Source organism: Mastomys coucha, unplaced genomic scaffold (genome assembly GCF_008632895.1).
Source record: "Mastomys coucha isolate ucsf_1 unplaced genomic scaffold, UCSF_Mcou_1 pScaffold18, whole genome shotgun sequence".
Taxonomy (NCBI): Eukaryota; Metazoa; Chordata; class Mammalia; order Rodentia; family Muridae; genus Mastomys; species Mastomys coucha.
The window spans coordinates 48032123-48048630 of NW_022196900.1; the positions used below are offsets into that span (position 1 = coordinate 48032123).

Here is a 16508-nt window from a genome sequence, read left to right on the forward strand (position 1 = left end):
TTTCTGTATCCACTCCTCTGTTGAGGGACATCTGGGTTGTTTCCAGGTTCTGGCTATTATAAATAAAATTTTTTAAATTCCTTATATACTCTGAATATTATTCCGTGCTGGATACATAGAAGGCGAAAGGTTTTTGCTAGTGCATATCCTTCCCATCCACTCTGCCATTTGTTTTAAGAAGCACTATTACTATGATATGATCACCATTTGTCATTTTCAGGAGTGCCAGAGTCCTATTCAAAAGGTCATTGATGGTGCTGGAGAGAAGGCTCAGCAGATGAGAGCACTGGCTGCTCTAACAAAGGACCCCAGGTTCACTCCCAGCATGTATATAGTTGTCCACAACCATCTATAACTCCAGTTCAGGAAGATCTGGTACTTTCTTCTGACCTCTATAGGCATACTCATACAAGTGGGACACTTATACATACAGACAGAAAACCAATGCAAATAAAGGAACAATTGCTTTGCAAAGTCATTGCCAACCAGATGTGGCATTACACAACTATAATCCAGAGTTGGGAAGCAGCAAAAGGAACATCAGGAACTCGAGCTTAGTCTCAGCTACATAACAAGTTGGAGGCTAGCCAAAGCTCTATGGGCCTCTCAGAAAGGGACCCTCTGCCTCACAAGGGAAAAGCGCTATCGCCTGTGCCTATGCATTGCTGCAAGTATTAACCTAGATTAGTTTCAGCCTCTTGATTCTTACATTAAGGTCTTTAATCAATTTTGTGTTGATTATTTTATTTTAAATAGTGAGCCAGAAATAATGGTCTGGTTTCAGTGTTCTCTGTGTATATGCAGGGTCCTTTTTTTTAATCACTTTTTGTTGAGGAGACTTTTCTCTAATACATGTTTTTAGCCATTCTATTGAAACTGGGTATATTTAGTTTTTTATTCATCTGGTTTTTTTTTCATTGTTTTTGTGTCAGTATTAATCTGTTTTTATTTTTATAGTTCTATAGTATAATTTATGATAATTTCCCCTCCATTCCACTCCTCTCCTCACGATTACTTTGGCTTATTGGGGCTTCTTGTTCTTGAACATGAATTTTAGGATTATTATTTTTTCTTTCTATGAAGAATATGATGGATTTTTATCGGGATCTCCCAGAATCTCTGTTCCTTTGGTAACTTGGCCATTTTGAAAATATTAATCTTAATGACCTATAAACACTGGATGTCCTTCCATCTTCTTCCATGTTTTATATATGTTTTCTTCTCTGGTTAGGTTATTCCTAGGTATCTTGCTTAGTTAGGAAAGGGGTATTGTGAGTGACATTATTTCCCTGGCTTATTCCTCATCATATTTGTTGTTTAGAAAACTATTACATCCTTTTTTATATTGCTAGTTTTCTAAAAGTATGCCACATTTAAGATGTTTTTCTGGTGGAATCTTTAGGTTTTTAAAACATAGTAATGTGTCTAAATGTGAATAATTTATTTCTTCGTCTCCTATATGTGTTTCTTTTCCCCCTTTCTCTTGTCTTCCTGATTTGGCTATGGTTTCCAGTACTAGATTGAATGATAGCAGATATTGTAAAGAACCTCGTCTTCCTCCCAATTCAAGAAAAAAATGTTTTTGGTTTTTCATATTCAATATAAAGGTGACTGTAGTTTTCTGCCTATAACTTTCATTGTCTTGAGGCATTATTCTTTCTCTGATTTCTGCAGGATGGGAGTTTATAATGAAGGGGTGTTGAGTTTTGTGAAATATTTTCTGTATATAGTAATTATGCAATTATTGTCCTGAGATTTTTTTATGTGCTATATTTTTAAAATTTTTAGGAGATTTGTCTTAACTTACTTGTATAAATGTTTTGCTTGCATGTATGTACACCACATTCATGCTTGTTGGGTAGATTCCTTGGAAATGGGGTTACAAATGGCTGTGAGCCATTGTTTGAGTTTTGGGGATCAAACCTAGATCTTCCAGAGCAACAGGTGTTCTCCAGCCTCTGTTTGCTATAATTTTTTGTTAAAATTTTTTTTACGTGAACTGAATATTTTGAACCACCCTGTATTCCTATGAACCTAGCTTGCTCATGGTGTTTCATCATAATGTTTAATCCCTTTGGTGTATTGAATTAGATTGCAGGTGTTTTGTAGATGTGTTTTACATTTATGGTTATCAAAGAAATTGGCTTTTTATTGTTTTTCTTGTTTCCTTATCTGATTTTGATATCAATTTAGTATTAGCTTCATAGCATGAGTTTCCAAGCAATCTTTTCTGTTTTTTGGAGTAGTTTAAGTATTGGTGCTACCTAAAACACAATGAATCTACCTAGTCCTGGAGTTTCCTTTGTTGGGAGATTTTTTTTTTTTTAATTCACTGTACAGCATGATTGCAGCCCTTCTCCTGCCTCTCTGCCATCCTTCTCCCATTCTTCCATCATCTTATCCTCAGAGTCTCCACTCTATGGATACCAACTCACCCTGGTTCATCAAGTCACAGCTGAACTAGGTGTATCTTCTCCCACTGAAGCCAGACAAGGCCACCCAACTAGGAAAAGGGATTCAAAGGCAGGCAACAGTGTCAGAGACAGCCCTTGCTCCAATTAGTAAGGGACTTACATGAAGACCAAGCTAAACACCTGCTTCAAATGTGATGGGGGCCTAGGTCCAGGCCACACATGCTCTTTGCTTGGTAGTTCAGTCTCTATGAACCCCCAAAAGCCCAATTTAGTTGACTCTACATCTTCTTGTGGTGTCCGTGACCCCTACAGCTTCCTTAATCCTTTCCCCCACTCTTCCACAGGACTCTCGGAATTCCACCTATTGTTCAGTGCATCCATTTCCATCAGCTGCTGGATGAAGGCTCTCAGAAGACAGTTAGGCTAGGCTCCTGTCTGCAAGCATAGCCGAGTATCATTAATAGTGTCAGAGGTTGGCCCTCTGTTGGGAGATTCTTTATTGAGGTTTCAGTCTCATTGTTCATAGTTGATCTGTTTAGGCTTTTCATCTTTTTTAGTTAGTTTTTGTATATATGTATGTAGAAATTTATGGATTCCTTCCACATTCTTTAATTTATTAGAATATTTTTTTCAAAGCTTCCCCGAGACATTCTCTGGGTTTCAGTGGTATCTATTGCTTTCCCTCTCCTTCTCCTAGTTTCTTCTTTCTGTCTCTTTTGGTTTGCTGTTTATCCTTTCAGAGGGCCAATTCTTTTTTTCATCAATTCTTTAGATTTCCAGTGTTATTTACATTATTTCATCAAATTCGTTTTTGATCGTTTTTTCAAACATTTATTTATCAGGTTCATCTGGCAGAGAAGGGCACGTGTGTGTGTGGTGGCACGTGTGTGGTGGCATATGGGTGCACATCACAGGACAAGTCAGTTTTCTCTTCCATTTTATGTGTCTCAAGGATCAAACTTAGGTCATGGGGCTCAGTTGCAAGTGCTTTAACCCTTTATTATTTCTTTCCTTTTTTAAAGTTTTATTTTATTGCTTTTAATGATTGAGTTATGTTCCATTGCATGGATTTACTTCAGTTTGCTTATTAATTCATAGGCTGATGTATGTTTGACTGTCCTTACATTTGGGAGCTATTATGAATAACACTTCTTGAATATTTGTGTATAAATCTTTGTGTGAGCATAGACTTTTGTCTATTTTTTTTATATACCAAGTGTTGGAATTCCTGGACTTTATGGAAATTATTTTACTGGTTTCCCAAATGTTCTTGATGCTTAAAACCAAGAAGCACATCAGAGTGACAGCAAGCTAGCTCTTTTATTCATCTAGTTTTCAGGAATTAGGAGCCTCTAGTACTGGTTAGAATTTCAAAGACAGTTCTCAATCATAGTAGACTTAGAAAATTGCAACCACAAGCTAGAGACTTGGGAAACCCTGCTTCTCAGAACTAAAGGTTCTCTTTGTGCCAGGGTATTGCTGATAACGTAGTATTAATGTTCTCATATCCTGTCTGTACTCTGCCCTATTGTTATTTCTGAAGCGTGGCTGGCTCAGTCCTCTTAGAGCTAAGTTCTCAGTGTTGAATCTAAATGATGTCTTGTCTTGAGTACTCAGGAGGTTAAATTGCTTCGAGTAGTGGAGATAACTCTCCTTACGGCTGAGCAGCTTCGCTGGAGTCAGATTATTATACATAAGAGAAGCATTTGCTGTCTGTTTTCCTTTATCCTTCTGAGGACTCCTGACTCAGTGCAGTTGCTAATGAAATGGTGCTTTGGGGACCCATGAAGAAGGCAGTCTGCAGGAATTGTTAATTATTTCTAAAAATAACTCCCGGAGACAGGCAAGTGGTAATGACTAGGTTCTGGCACTTTATGGTTATAGCAACCACTTTTCTGTATTTTGATTCCCTACTCTACTGCTTAATTATCTCCGTGTGGACATTATGATGGGGTGTCGTTGAAAGTATTAAAAATTTAATTAATTGCCTTACATTATGTTATAGAGAATATGATAATACTAATCTTACATTCTTATTTTGGTTCACTCAAAGCTAAGTAATCACAAAGCAACTGAAAAAAACTTCAAAATGCAAATTGCACACAGTAAAGCAAAGCTACTGATTACTGATTTTAGTGTTATTTTCCGTAGCAACTACTGCTAAGTCCAAAGAATGTCAAATAAAGTACTTGTCATGTCACAATCTTATCACTAGAAGATCTGAAACTTCGTCTTAGAGATTAGTTTGAATAACAATTTTAAAAAAATTAAATTTAGTATTTGTGTGCATGTATGTATGTATGTATGTATATATGTATCCATGCATGCATGTATGTATGTATGTGTGTTACAGACATGGGGCCAGAAGGATATGTTGGAATGCCCAGAGCTAGAGTTATAAACAGTGACTGCCCAGCGTGGGTCTGGGATCCAGACTCAGGGCCTCTGGAAGGGAAACAATTGCTCTTGTCTCCTAAGCCATCTCTCCAGATTCTAAAATCACAAAGGAAAGTAAAAATCATATAAGTAAAATATTTAACTACAAACTACAATAGTTGAACACATTGAATATGTCAGTGATGATATCTTGCTTTGCTATGTGACATGGTGTTTTATTCATTTTCGATAATAATTGCTTATGCTGGCTTATGGTGATATTTTTATTGCATAACTCTCAGTTCATTAAATGGCACTAAGATCTATCTAATAAAACAAATTTACCATTCAGTCAGTCTGGGACATGAGTATGTATGTGTGTGTGTTGCAGGGGTTGAGGGGGGTGGCTGAGGCAGGGTCTCCCTATGGCTCTCCTAGAACTCACTGTGTAGACTAGACTGGCCTTGAACACAGAGATCCACCTGCCTCTGTCTCCCAAGTGCTGAGCTTAAAGTTGTGCATCACAACACCTGCTGTTACATGAAGGTATTTTTAAAATTTTATTTCAATCTTCTTTTGATATGGAAGAGTGATTAAGTTTAAGACAATTTTTAAATCTTAACGTAGAGTCAACAAAGAATATATTTACATGTCTTATTTTTGTTCTCTCTAACATGTCATTACTTATTTCAGATAAGGCCAGAAATGCCTGTTCCTGATGAGTTGGATGAAGACGAGTCTGTGGACCTTTCCATTCCTGGATCTTGCTATCTCAGACTGTTGACCATCACTGCTCCTTCAGTTTTACCAGGTGACTCCTATTTGATAAGCACAGGGCTGGAATTTTCCAGTGGTTTTTGCTTGTGTGGTGAATTGTGGGAGCTTTTTTTTAAATATTTGTTTGGTGTGCACATGCTGTTGTTTACTCTCATATAGATACTCGTAGCTGAAATGCTAAGTGTACCTGTGTGGTCTAGAGAGATGGTCTTAGGTAATATGGTGTCTCACCCATCATAAAACCATTAGATGACAGTAACATTTAGCTGAACATAATTGTTCTCAGTGAGAACTACAATTCATTTCAAAAGCTGGTTATTGTATAAAACAATGGAATTCCAGGCCACTGCTTTAATTAATGCCTCTTTGTTATATGCTTAGTGAGAAATATCAACTTTTAAGAGATCTACTTGTGGTTTTATCATTATGAATTTAATTTCTTTTTTAAATTAAATTTATTTATTTATTCCCTTACAACCCAATATCAGCTTTTCCTCTCCTCCCAGTACCCCCTCTTTCCCCTTTTGAGAAGAAGCCCCCTCTTGGTGTTAACCACACCCCCCCAGCCTTCCCCAGCACATCGTGTTGCTGTAGAGGACTAGGCACATCCTTTCTAACTGAGGCCAGACAAGGCTGTCCATTTAGGGGCATGGGATTCACATGTAAGCAGTGGGCAGGTAACAGGCCTGCTCATCTTCTACATATGTTCAGGCAGCCTAGGTCCAGCTCATGTCTGTTCTTAGATTGGTTGTTCAGTCTTTGGGAGCACCCAAGGGTCTAGGTTAGTTGATTCTGTTGGTCTTCTTGTGAGTCCCTATCCTTTTCAGGTTTCTCAATCTTTCTCCCAGATCTTCCCATAAGACAAGCCGAGCTCCATCTAATGTTTGGTATGAGTCTCTTCATCTCCTCCCATTGACTGCTGGATGTAGCGAGCCTCTCAGGGGACAGTTATGCTAGGCTCCTATCTATCCTTTTGTTTAAATATTTTACTTTATTATTTTATGTGTTTTCGTGTTTTGCTTGAATGTATGTCTGTGTGCCACATGAATAGCTAGCTGGTGCTTGTAGAAGTATTACAGACAATTTTGTTCTGCCGCATGGGTGCAGGGAATAGAACTTAGGTCCTCTGCAAGAACAAGACCTCTTACCCGCTGAGGCATCTCTCCAGATTAATTTGTTCTTTCTATAAATATATGAATCATAGTATTAAAATTCGAGAGCTATAAATTAATGGCTACGTTATTTGTGCAGCATACAAACATAAATTAGTTAATCTGAGCAATGGATGAAGGTATGTGCACTGATGCACACAGGTGTGGTGTGCTGATGAGAAAGAAGCAGAAGGCCATGAGTTGAAGGCCAGGGTTAGATTTTTGCTAGGCACAGTGGATTTGAGGCTCACTTGGTATATGTAGTGAGTTCCAGGCCATCCTGGGCTATTTGGTGACACTGTGTCTTTTTTTAAAAATAATTTTAAGGATCAAATTATGTGATCATTTGTTTTGATATAAAGTTTATCAGACTGTTAGACTTTAAGAGGCATGCTGTGCATGTGTTTAGTATTCACACATGTAAAACTTTCTATTTTTAAGTCTTACCCAAGACACAATAGGTGATTATAGCTGAGATAATTGATTAAGAGCTGTGATTAAAATTTTATATTATTTAAAATTTATCTAGTGGCTATTAAAAATTCCTTAAAAAACCATAGATGATCTATTGTAATAGCTGAGATATGGATTATAGGCTGTGATTAAAATTTTATATTATTGAAAATTTATCTTCTGATTATTAAAAATTCCTTAAAATTTCCATAGAAGATCTGTTGTGATTAGAAGCTCTTCAGTGTTAGCCAATATTTTGCTTTTTTTTTGTTCAAATTCTGCCTTGAATATATACATGCAAACACTGATGTTTAGAAAATAAGGTTTGATAAAAAATGTTGTTATAGCTTTTCAACATAGTCATTGTTATATGTGATGATAATAAGCTGTAATGTTAATATTTTTTCTCGATTTCATGACAAGTAGAGATTCTCTAGAAAATTAGCTAAGTGTGTATCGTTTATTTATGGACAGAACTCCTGTCTGTCCCTGCCTCCTTTCATTAGAGCAAACTGAACAGTGGAGAATAACCAAAGATACCATGTTTTCATTTCTTCTCTTCTTTACCAGCCTCAGATCTCCTTCACTGATACTTCCTTCTCCATACTTCCTATCTCATCGATCCCAGGAAGCCTTGAGTCTCCAGGGTGAACTGTCAGCAGGAGTAGGAAAATGCCTTGTCATACAAACCTCCAGTATCTTGAAACAGCTGTGGCCAATAGCTCACTTGGGGTTGTAAAATGACTGTACCCTTTGGTGATTTCTGCAGCCTTCTGGTCAGAGGGAGGGTGTGACTGCCTGGGGAAGAGGAAAAGGTTGCTACTGAGGTCTTTTGAGGGTTGGTATATCTGTGCTAGTGTTTATACTTGATGGCTACAGCACTCTTCTGTGTGCTTTGGCTTCTTTGATTTGTTTTTGTTGTTGTTGTTTTGTTTTTTGAGGCAGTCAGATAATTGGAGTCAATTGGTTCTGTAGGTATAACTCTGTCTGGCAAACCATCACCATAGACAGTGTTGTTCTGTGCTCACTTTCCCTCATTTATGGAGCATGGACAAACATACAAGGACATAGGTTGCAGCCATGGGAACAGAAACTAGGAGGATACTGGGTGCATGATGCATGGCAGTCGCTAGTTACTGATGGCAGAAACATCATTGGTCTGAAAAGAGGGGGATCATGTCCTGTTTCTCTTGTTAATTATTTCCTCCTCTTCTTCTCTTATTCTCCCTCTTCCTCCTCCTCTTCCTTCTCTTCTTCCTTCTTCCTCTTCTTGAACTATTTTTTTTTTTAAATTTTACCTGTGTTGGTCTTTTGCCTACATGTATATAAGTGCTTTGTGTCTGTGTGTACCTGGTGCCCATGGAGGACAGAAGAAGGCATCAAATTTTCTGGAACTGGACTAGAGTTACATACAGTTGTGAGCTGTATGTATGTATGTATGTATGTATCTATGTATGTGTGTGTGTGTATATTATATGTTGTGAGTTATGCAGTGCTTGTCAGCTGTGGGTGCTGGGAGTTGATTTGTGGTCTTCATTCTTAACCATGAAGCCATCTGTCTACTACCTAATATTGACTTTTTAAAGTTCTAGCTTAAAATTGTTTGTACTACAGTCCTGTTTGGATTTCTCCAGATACTCTGAATTTGTGAACTTGTAGACTTAGATTTTTATTTTTTTCATTTCACATAGTATGTGTATGATCCTTATCTTAGTTCCTTATGGTAACTTTATTTTTTTTTTCAGTTGTTGGATGATTTTTCCATTAGATATAACTGCAGTGTTAACATGCTCACCTTGTTGTGTATAGATTTTCATCTTGTTTTTAAATTCTCACCCGGTCATATGTAAGGAAGAGGCCAAGGCCAAGACTGCAAACATCAGGGAGAATGCTGGTTATTGTCTCAGTTGCTTGGGGAAAATGGTGTTCTCTGTAGTAGCTCCATTCAGACACTCGCATCTTATCCTCACTTCACATCTGCAGGAGGGAGTCAAGAGGCTTTTATTGACCACAGAGCTAGATAAGTAGACAGCTTTCCATTGCTGGAACAGTGCACTTGCAAGTATATCTTCTCTTTTGACATATGTGCTGTCCTCTTTGTCAGAACACAGTTCCTCCTGAAGAAGCATGAAATCACCCTCTCTTACCAAAGCACTCCTGTCTTCACAATCACATGACTCACACACATTTCAGAAAGACTGCTCAGACTGAGCTTGAAGCAGGCATACCTGTACCACACCATTCAGGAATCGGAGTGCATAGTCTGTGATTACATAGCACTCATTTGTTTAGATGCTATAGTCATGAAGGTCATTACAAAAAGGGCTTCATGCTCAATAGAGTAATTAAAGAAAGTTTAATAAAGTGGTTCTTTATAATTGTGTTTGCAAAGTTTATGGAAACTCATTAGACACAATGAATCGTCTGAGAATAGCTAAGGTCCTTTGGCCTGTGTAGGGAGGGTAAAAAACATGCATGTCACAGATAGAGCTGCCTAAGGGGAGACAGCCTTCTGAATCAGGGTGCAGGCAGCCTGTAGTAACCTGTAGGACAGTGTCTAGGGAATAAGTTCCCTGACTTTAGTGTGTTTTCACTCTTTGATCTCCTGCCAGTGCCTTTCATTGGTTGACACAATGAGCAGTCTTTTGATGCATTTCTTAAAGCTTAGTTCTGGAGGCTACACAGCAACGTTGAAAGTGGTATAGGGTAGGTGTGGAGGAGTCAATAGAAACTGTTCCCAACAGATGTTCTCAGAACTCTGTGTGTGTGTGTGTGTGTGTGTGTGTTTGTTGTATGTGCATGTTTATGTATGTGTGTCAGTAGAACAGAGGTTAATACTTTGTGTGTATGAATTATATGTTCATGTGTACATATGTACATGCATGTGTGTAGACTAGCAGTTGATAATGTGTGTGTTATGTGTACATATATATGTATGTGCATGTTTGTGTATTGACCAGGGTTGACATTGTGTGTGTTATTTGTGCATACCTATATGTCTGTGTGCATGTGTATAGACTAGAGATTGACATTGTGTGAATGTGTGTGCATGTTGTATGTGCATGTCTGTGAATGTGTGTGCATGTATATAGGCCAGAGGTTGACATTGTGTGAATGTGTGTGCATGTTGTATGTACGTGTCTGTGAATGTGTGTGCATGTATATAGGCCAGAGGTTGACATTGTGTGCGTGTGTGTGATGTATGTGCATGTCTAAATATGTGTGTGTATGTGAGGCAGAGTTTATTGCTTGCTCCTGGGCCTTGCCATTTAGGTAGGCTGGCTAGCAGTTTGCTGGCATCCTCTGTCTGACTCGCCAGTGCTGGAGTGGCCATGTGTGTGCTGCCTCGCTTGACCTTTTTATGTAGGTGTTGGAGATCAAATTTATGTCCTCATGCTCTGCCATGCTCTTTACCAATTGAGCTCTGTCCCCAGACCCTCTCTTTACTTTGTATGGGTAAGTTTGGTTGCATCCAGGGGATTATATAGAAGGATAGAAGGGATACTTAGTTATTGTGCCAGTGATGCTTTAGATCAAGGTCATTTAAAGGAGACCTTTTATTTTTAAAGGTAAAAATATTCCTAGTTAAGCTTGGATGGGACTGGGTGGACCCTTGTTTTTCTGTTCCTACTGGAGGAACGTGCAGTAGTTTTTCCTGTTTGTTTTCCCACTGTGGTTTGTTTAGCTTTCATGCTTTGTTTTTATTTCTGTATTGGGCAGCCTCTAGTGGTCCTTGTGGAAATGGCACTTACCATTGTGGAAATGCTCTTACCATTGCTTTTTGACATCTTGTGTCTTCTGATCCTACATTTTTGTGTTGTTTTATAGTTCGTACAATGTCATATAGCACATTGAGCTTCATTAGCATACCTTCCTCTGTAGACCAAGGAAGTAAGGAATGAGTTTTTCAGTTTTTTAATACGTGTGCTAACATTGCTACAGAATGGGCTTGGTTCTAAAAGGTCTCTCTGAAAACATCAAAAGGACAAGAGAACTTATTCCATGAAAAGCTAGAAACACTGTGCTTCAGGTAGACAGCCGGCAAGTCTCGTGTCCTGTGGAGCACATCAAGTGTGTATTTTTGAAGAACAGAAGGGACTATTTAGGCTATCTGGAAAGATATCTTTTACTTGACAAGAAGAGAACATGGAGCCGGGGAAGTGGTGGTGCATGCAATCCCAGCACTTGGGAGGCAGAGGCAGGCAGATTTCTGAGTTCAAGGCCAGCCTGGACTTCAGAGTGAGTTCAAGGACAGCCAGGGCTACATAGAGAAACCCTGTCTCAAACAAACAAACAAACAAACAAAAGAACAAAAAAACAACAAAAAAAGAAAGAAAGAAAGAAAGAAAGAAAGAAAGAGAGAAAGAAAAGAACATGGCAGAAATGAGGCCAGAGGGAGAGTCGTGATGATTCCTTATTTTAGGTCAGAGACTATAGATTTTGGTGGTGTTGTTTGTTTTTGTTTGTTTGTTTGTATGTGCACTGAAAGCTATTGGGTGGTATTAAAGTAAAGGGCAACTTCAGCTTTTGGCTAGAGGTCACACATAGCAGGAGTGATCATGAGGAAGAAGATACTAAAGACGCAGCTTTTATATTAGTATGTTTGAGGAAGGGCAAAGATAACTAGGCAGGACTTCATGAGAATGGTTGTAAAAGGAGGACTCTGAAGGTGGAGCCACAAGAACTTGATAGTAGATGATATGTAAGAAATGAAGAAGTAAGAATGGATCCCAAGAGCTACAAAGGAAAGCTAAGACTACCTGAGCAGGGTAGCACTTTGTTCCAATTTGGGAACATGGAAGGAAGAGACGATGCTCAGTGGTTTACTTTTCGCTTGAAGTTCAACCTGAAATAAAGCTGGATGCCTGTGCACCAGTTAAGAAGGATGTACCTCTTCTGGAGTATTGCAGTTATTTGGGTTTTGAGCACTTTTTATTTTATTCCAGCTTTGGAAGAATTCTTTACATCTCTTGTGAGACAAGAGATGGCGAATATGCCCCGTGGTATATATCACTCTGCATTAAAAGGAGGCATCCGCTCTGACCAAGGGAAGACGGTAGCAGGAATCCCCAACTTTATATTGAAGACGTATGAAACGAACAAGCAACCAGGACTGAAACCTGGCCTGGCAGGTAAGAATACTGCATTACAATGAAGTGCAGGTTTATAGTGTCATGTCTCAACTTGTACTTCCATGTATAATTGTAATAGGTTACACGGCAGGACATTGCTTGGCTGCTGCTCACATTTACACACAGCTGGACAAGTTACAACAAACAACTGAATTGAAAAGGAATTCAAAAAATGTAGAAGCAAAGACAAATAGATAGCTTCAAATTCCAGAATGGAGAGACTATTTCAGATTGTTTCCCGACTTGGGACATATTCACTATTCTAGCTATGGATTTGATTGGCAGAAGTCAAGTCTTGTTGGAGAAAAGAGCAACCAGTGGCCAACAAAAATATGGAAACAATTTTAATATTCTTAGTGATCAGGGAAATGCAAATCATGAATCCACTGAGATTCCAGCTCAGCCCAATCAGAAGAACCATTACAAGAAAAGAAACAAGAAATAAAGACATAGAGAACAAGGGTACTCATACACTATTGCTAAAGCTGTAAATTAGCTTAGCCACTATGGAAGTCAGTATAGATGTTTCCCAGAAGGGAGAACTAGAGCGGCCACATGATCCCATGTACTGCTTGTTGGTTTTACAAAAAGTATTCCAAGTTAGCATATAATATAGTATACTTGTACTTTTGCATTTATTAAGACATTGTTCACAAATCAGACTTGTGTCTGTCAACAGATAAATTAACAACAATAATAATAAATCATAGATGGTAAATATATGGATTTTTATTCTTCCATTAAGAGGAGAAAAGTCATGACATTTGCAGGAAAAGTATAGTCATACTGAGAGAAAATGTCAGATTTAGAAGAATATACTGCATGTTTGCAATCTAGATTTTAGAAATAGGACATGAAAGTAGAGGAGACTATTTAGGAAGAGGAAGGGTACTAAGAGGAAGTAGGAGCTAAGAAGTGATGGTGGCATGAATATGGTCAATGCACATGATGTACGTGCACAGAAATGACACAATGGAGTCAATTATTTGATACAGTGAATACACCAATAAAGACACTTTACATTTTAATTGTAATTGTGCAATAAAGAAGACAGACCATAATAATAGCTTGTAGGATGTAGCTACAATGTTTTTCTGTTAACTGATTGTTTTTTTGTGTGTATGTATATATATATATATATATACATATATATATGTATAAAAGTACGAGTAAATGGTATATATGTGTGAAGATGTACTGTTTGTGTGTGTGTGTCTGTGTATGCGTGTATGAATGTATTCACCTGTGTGTATGTTTGTGGAGGCCAGAGGACACAGTATGCCTTTTTATATTACTTTCCACCTAATTCCTTTGAGACAGTTTTTCACTGAACCTGGGTCTGTACTAATAGCTTGTAAGCTCCAGACATTCTCATGTTCCCATCCGCACAGTGTTAGAGTTACCACAGTGTTTTTAGAGAGAAATTGTTCTTACTTTACTTTCTGTTGCTGTGATAAAATGCTGTGACCAAAAGCAAACTTGGGGAGGGAAGGTTTATTTCACTTTACAGTTTACAGTCTGTGACCAAGAGAAATCCGAGCAGGAACTCAAGAAGGAACCAGGAGCAGGAACTGACCAGCCATGGTGCTGTATGCTGGCTTGCTTCCTGGTGCTTATCCAGTGTGTTTTCTATGTAGAACCAAGACCACCAGCTTAGAGGTAGCACTGCCCACAGTGCGCTGGGCTCTCTCCCACATTGATCATTAACATTAGGAAAATGCCCTACAGACTGCTACATGTAGGCCAATCTGGTGGAAGCATTTTCTCAATAGAGGTATCTCTTCCCAAATAATTCCAGCTTGTATCAAGTTAAAAAAAAAATTAGTCAGCACAGAAATGTGCACTTTCAATGTACATATTAGAAACAAGGGAAGGAAACCAAACGTCTGTTTAAAAAAAGCTTAGGAAAGAATAGCAAATCAAGTAAATATCATAAAAATCTGTGACTAAAGACATAAAGATACTCAAAGTGAAGATTTAATAAAATCAATAGATACAGAAGTATGAGAAGGCCTGTATGAATAAGAAGAGAGGATATGCTATTGCAGATCTTACACTGTTCACAAAGAGAAGTGCTACAAAGAACTTTTAGTCAGAATCTTCAAAATTTAAGTGAGTTATAGAAGTCCCTAAACTATAAAACTGATAGGGGAAATATATTTACCCTTGAAATTCATTCTTTAACCTAATAGTCATTCTACAAAGAAATCTTGGGTCCAAGTGGCTTCCTGACTGAATTTATACAGACGATAGCAAGACCACAGAAAAAAAGTATTCTTCTTCACAGGACCCACATAGTACATATACCAGAACTTGACCATGACAGTACAAGACAGGAAACTTAGGCACCACCCTTTTCCAGTGAGCACAGGTGGGAAGACAGGGAGGCAGGTTAACCTAAGCAGTACATAAAGGGCAAGACGAAGTTAATTTAATGTTTCAAAGCCAATTTAATTCATTATGTTAATTTAAAAGGCTGGTCAGTCTTTTCGTAGATTCAAATATGCAGGGAAAATATCTGAAAAATTAAGCACAAGTTCATGATGCTAAAAAGACTTACTAAAAATTATATATAAATGGAAACTTCTGTTCTGATAAGGAACAACCACCAATACGTACTCATAGTTAATCCCGAAATACTGACAGCATTGCTCTCTGATAGTGAAAAAAATATGAATGCTGTTATCACCACTCTTACTCAGCATTGTACCAGAAGCAGTGGCTAGTGAAGTCGGCTAAGGAAAAGAAGTACAAGCTGCAAGGATTAAAGAAACAAAACATTCACTACTCGCAGATGACATCATTATATTCATAGACAAAGCAAAATAGCCCATGGTTAATTATTAGGATTAATAGTTGAATTCTATTCAGCAGGTTGCTGCATATATTATCTGTATAAAATCAGTTGTATATTTTATATACTATAATGAATAGGAAATGAAATTTAAAACCTATAATAGCATCATATATATTGAGTATCCAAATATCAAATCAATAACCTGTATTTTATCAGCTACTGAAATGGTATTGAAAAAACAATAAATGTAGTTATGTATGATGTTTATTGGCTAGAAGGCTACATATTATAAAAATCAAATTAATATAGATTTAAGTAAATTATAATGAGTACAATACACTTTTGACAGTTGACATTCTTATTCTAAAAACTGTGTGGAAATACCAAAACTCAAAAATAAACCTGGGCATTCTTGAAGAACATCAGCAGCAACATAGGAGTACATATATTATCAGATGTCAAAAACTATCCTAAACTCACAATAATTTTTAATTGGGTATTAGTGCAATGATACACAGGCTGAGCAAAAAAATACAGTGTGAGACATGCACATGTAGTCAATGTGCACTGATTTATAGCAGTGATGTGGAGAAAAGCTGTGATCTCTATCATGAAAAGCTCTACTGTGTTTATTTTTATTTAATGTTTGTCTGTCTGTGCTGTGTCGTCCATGTATACAAATGTTTCGGATGCACATGTATGCCCTGATGTAACACCTTATGGGTGTTTTCCTTGGTCCTCTACCGTATTATCTGAGTGTGGACCTCTCTCTGGACCAACCCAGAGGTTGGCGCAGTGACTTCCAGGTACCTACCTGTCTCTGCCTACCCAGTGCATGGTCTCCCAGCTGGTGTCACCACACCTTTCTTTTATGGCAGTACTAAATACTGAGCTCATATCCTCCCATTATTTGGCAAGCACACTGCTGATTAAACCATCTTCCCAGATCTAGAAGCTCTAATTAAAAAAAGGACAAATACACTAAAGATGTTCACCATGTACGTATCTGATAATGGACACCTGATGCATGCGAAGTATCGAGAATTATTTAATAGAAATTCTAGAAACTGCCTGAGTTGACACTTAGACAAAAGGATTGTCCACCATCCCTTGTTTTCAACATTAACCATTGCTTGCTGCAGTAGGAAGGCCCTCCAATGAAAGATGGGCTCAGCACATTCAGTGAGTACAGCATGAGTAGTCAGAGGCACTTTGACAACTGGACCGTTTAGCAAAACTAGTATGAAGTTCTTCCCTTGTGTCTGTGACCTTCCCAACCATGCTCTTGAACAAACTGTTGATAGTTAAGAGTGTGGGGAAAGACGGTGTCATTTTCTTCAATGGTGTAGCCACTGATAAGTTGCATTTGCTCCAGGAATAATCTACCCACACTTGGGTAAAGATCTAG

The 16508-nt window shown here is 38.0% G+C and overlaps 1 protein-coding gene across 2 annotated transcripts in view; it reads left to right on the forward strand.

The window, feature by feature from the left end:
- Focad (focadhesin) overlaps nucleotides 1-16508 on the forward strand; it is a 305147-nt gene that overhangs the window by 199389 nt on the left and 89250 nt on the right. For both annotated transcript variants that reach the window (XM_031377824.1, XM_031377825.1), the window contains 2 exons: nucleotides 5484-5601; nucleotides 12118-12303. In XM_031377824.1, the coding sequence (XP_031233684.1) occupies nucleotides 5484-5601; nucleotides 12118-12303 (304 nt within the window). The remainder of the gene's footprint in view (nucleotides 1-5483; nucleotides 5602-12117; nucleotides 12304-16508) is intronic.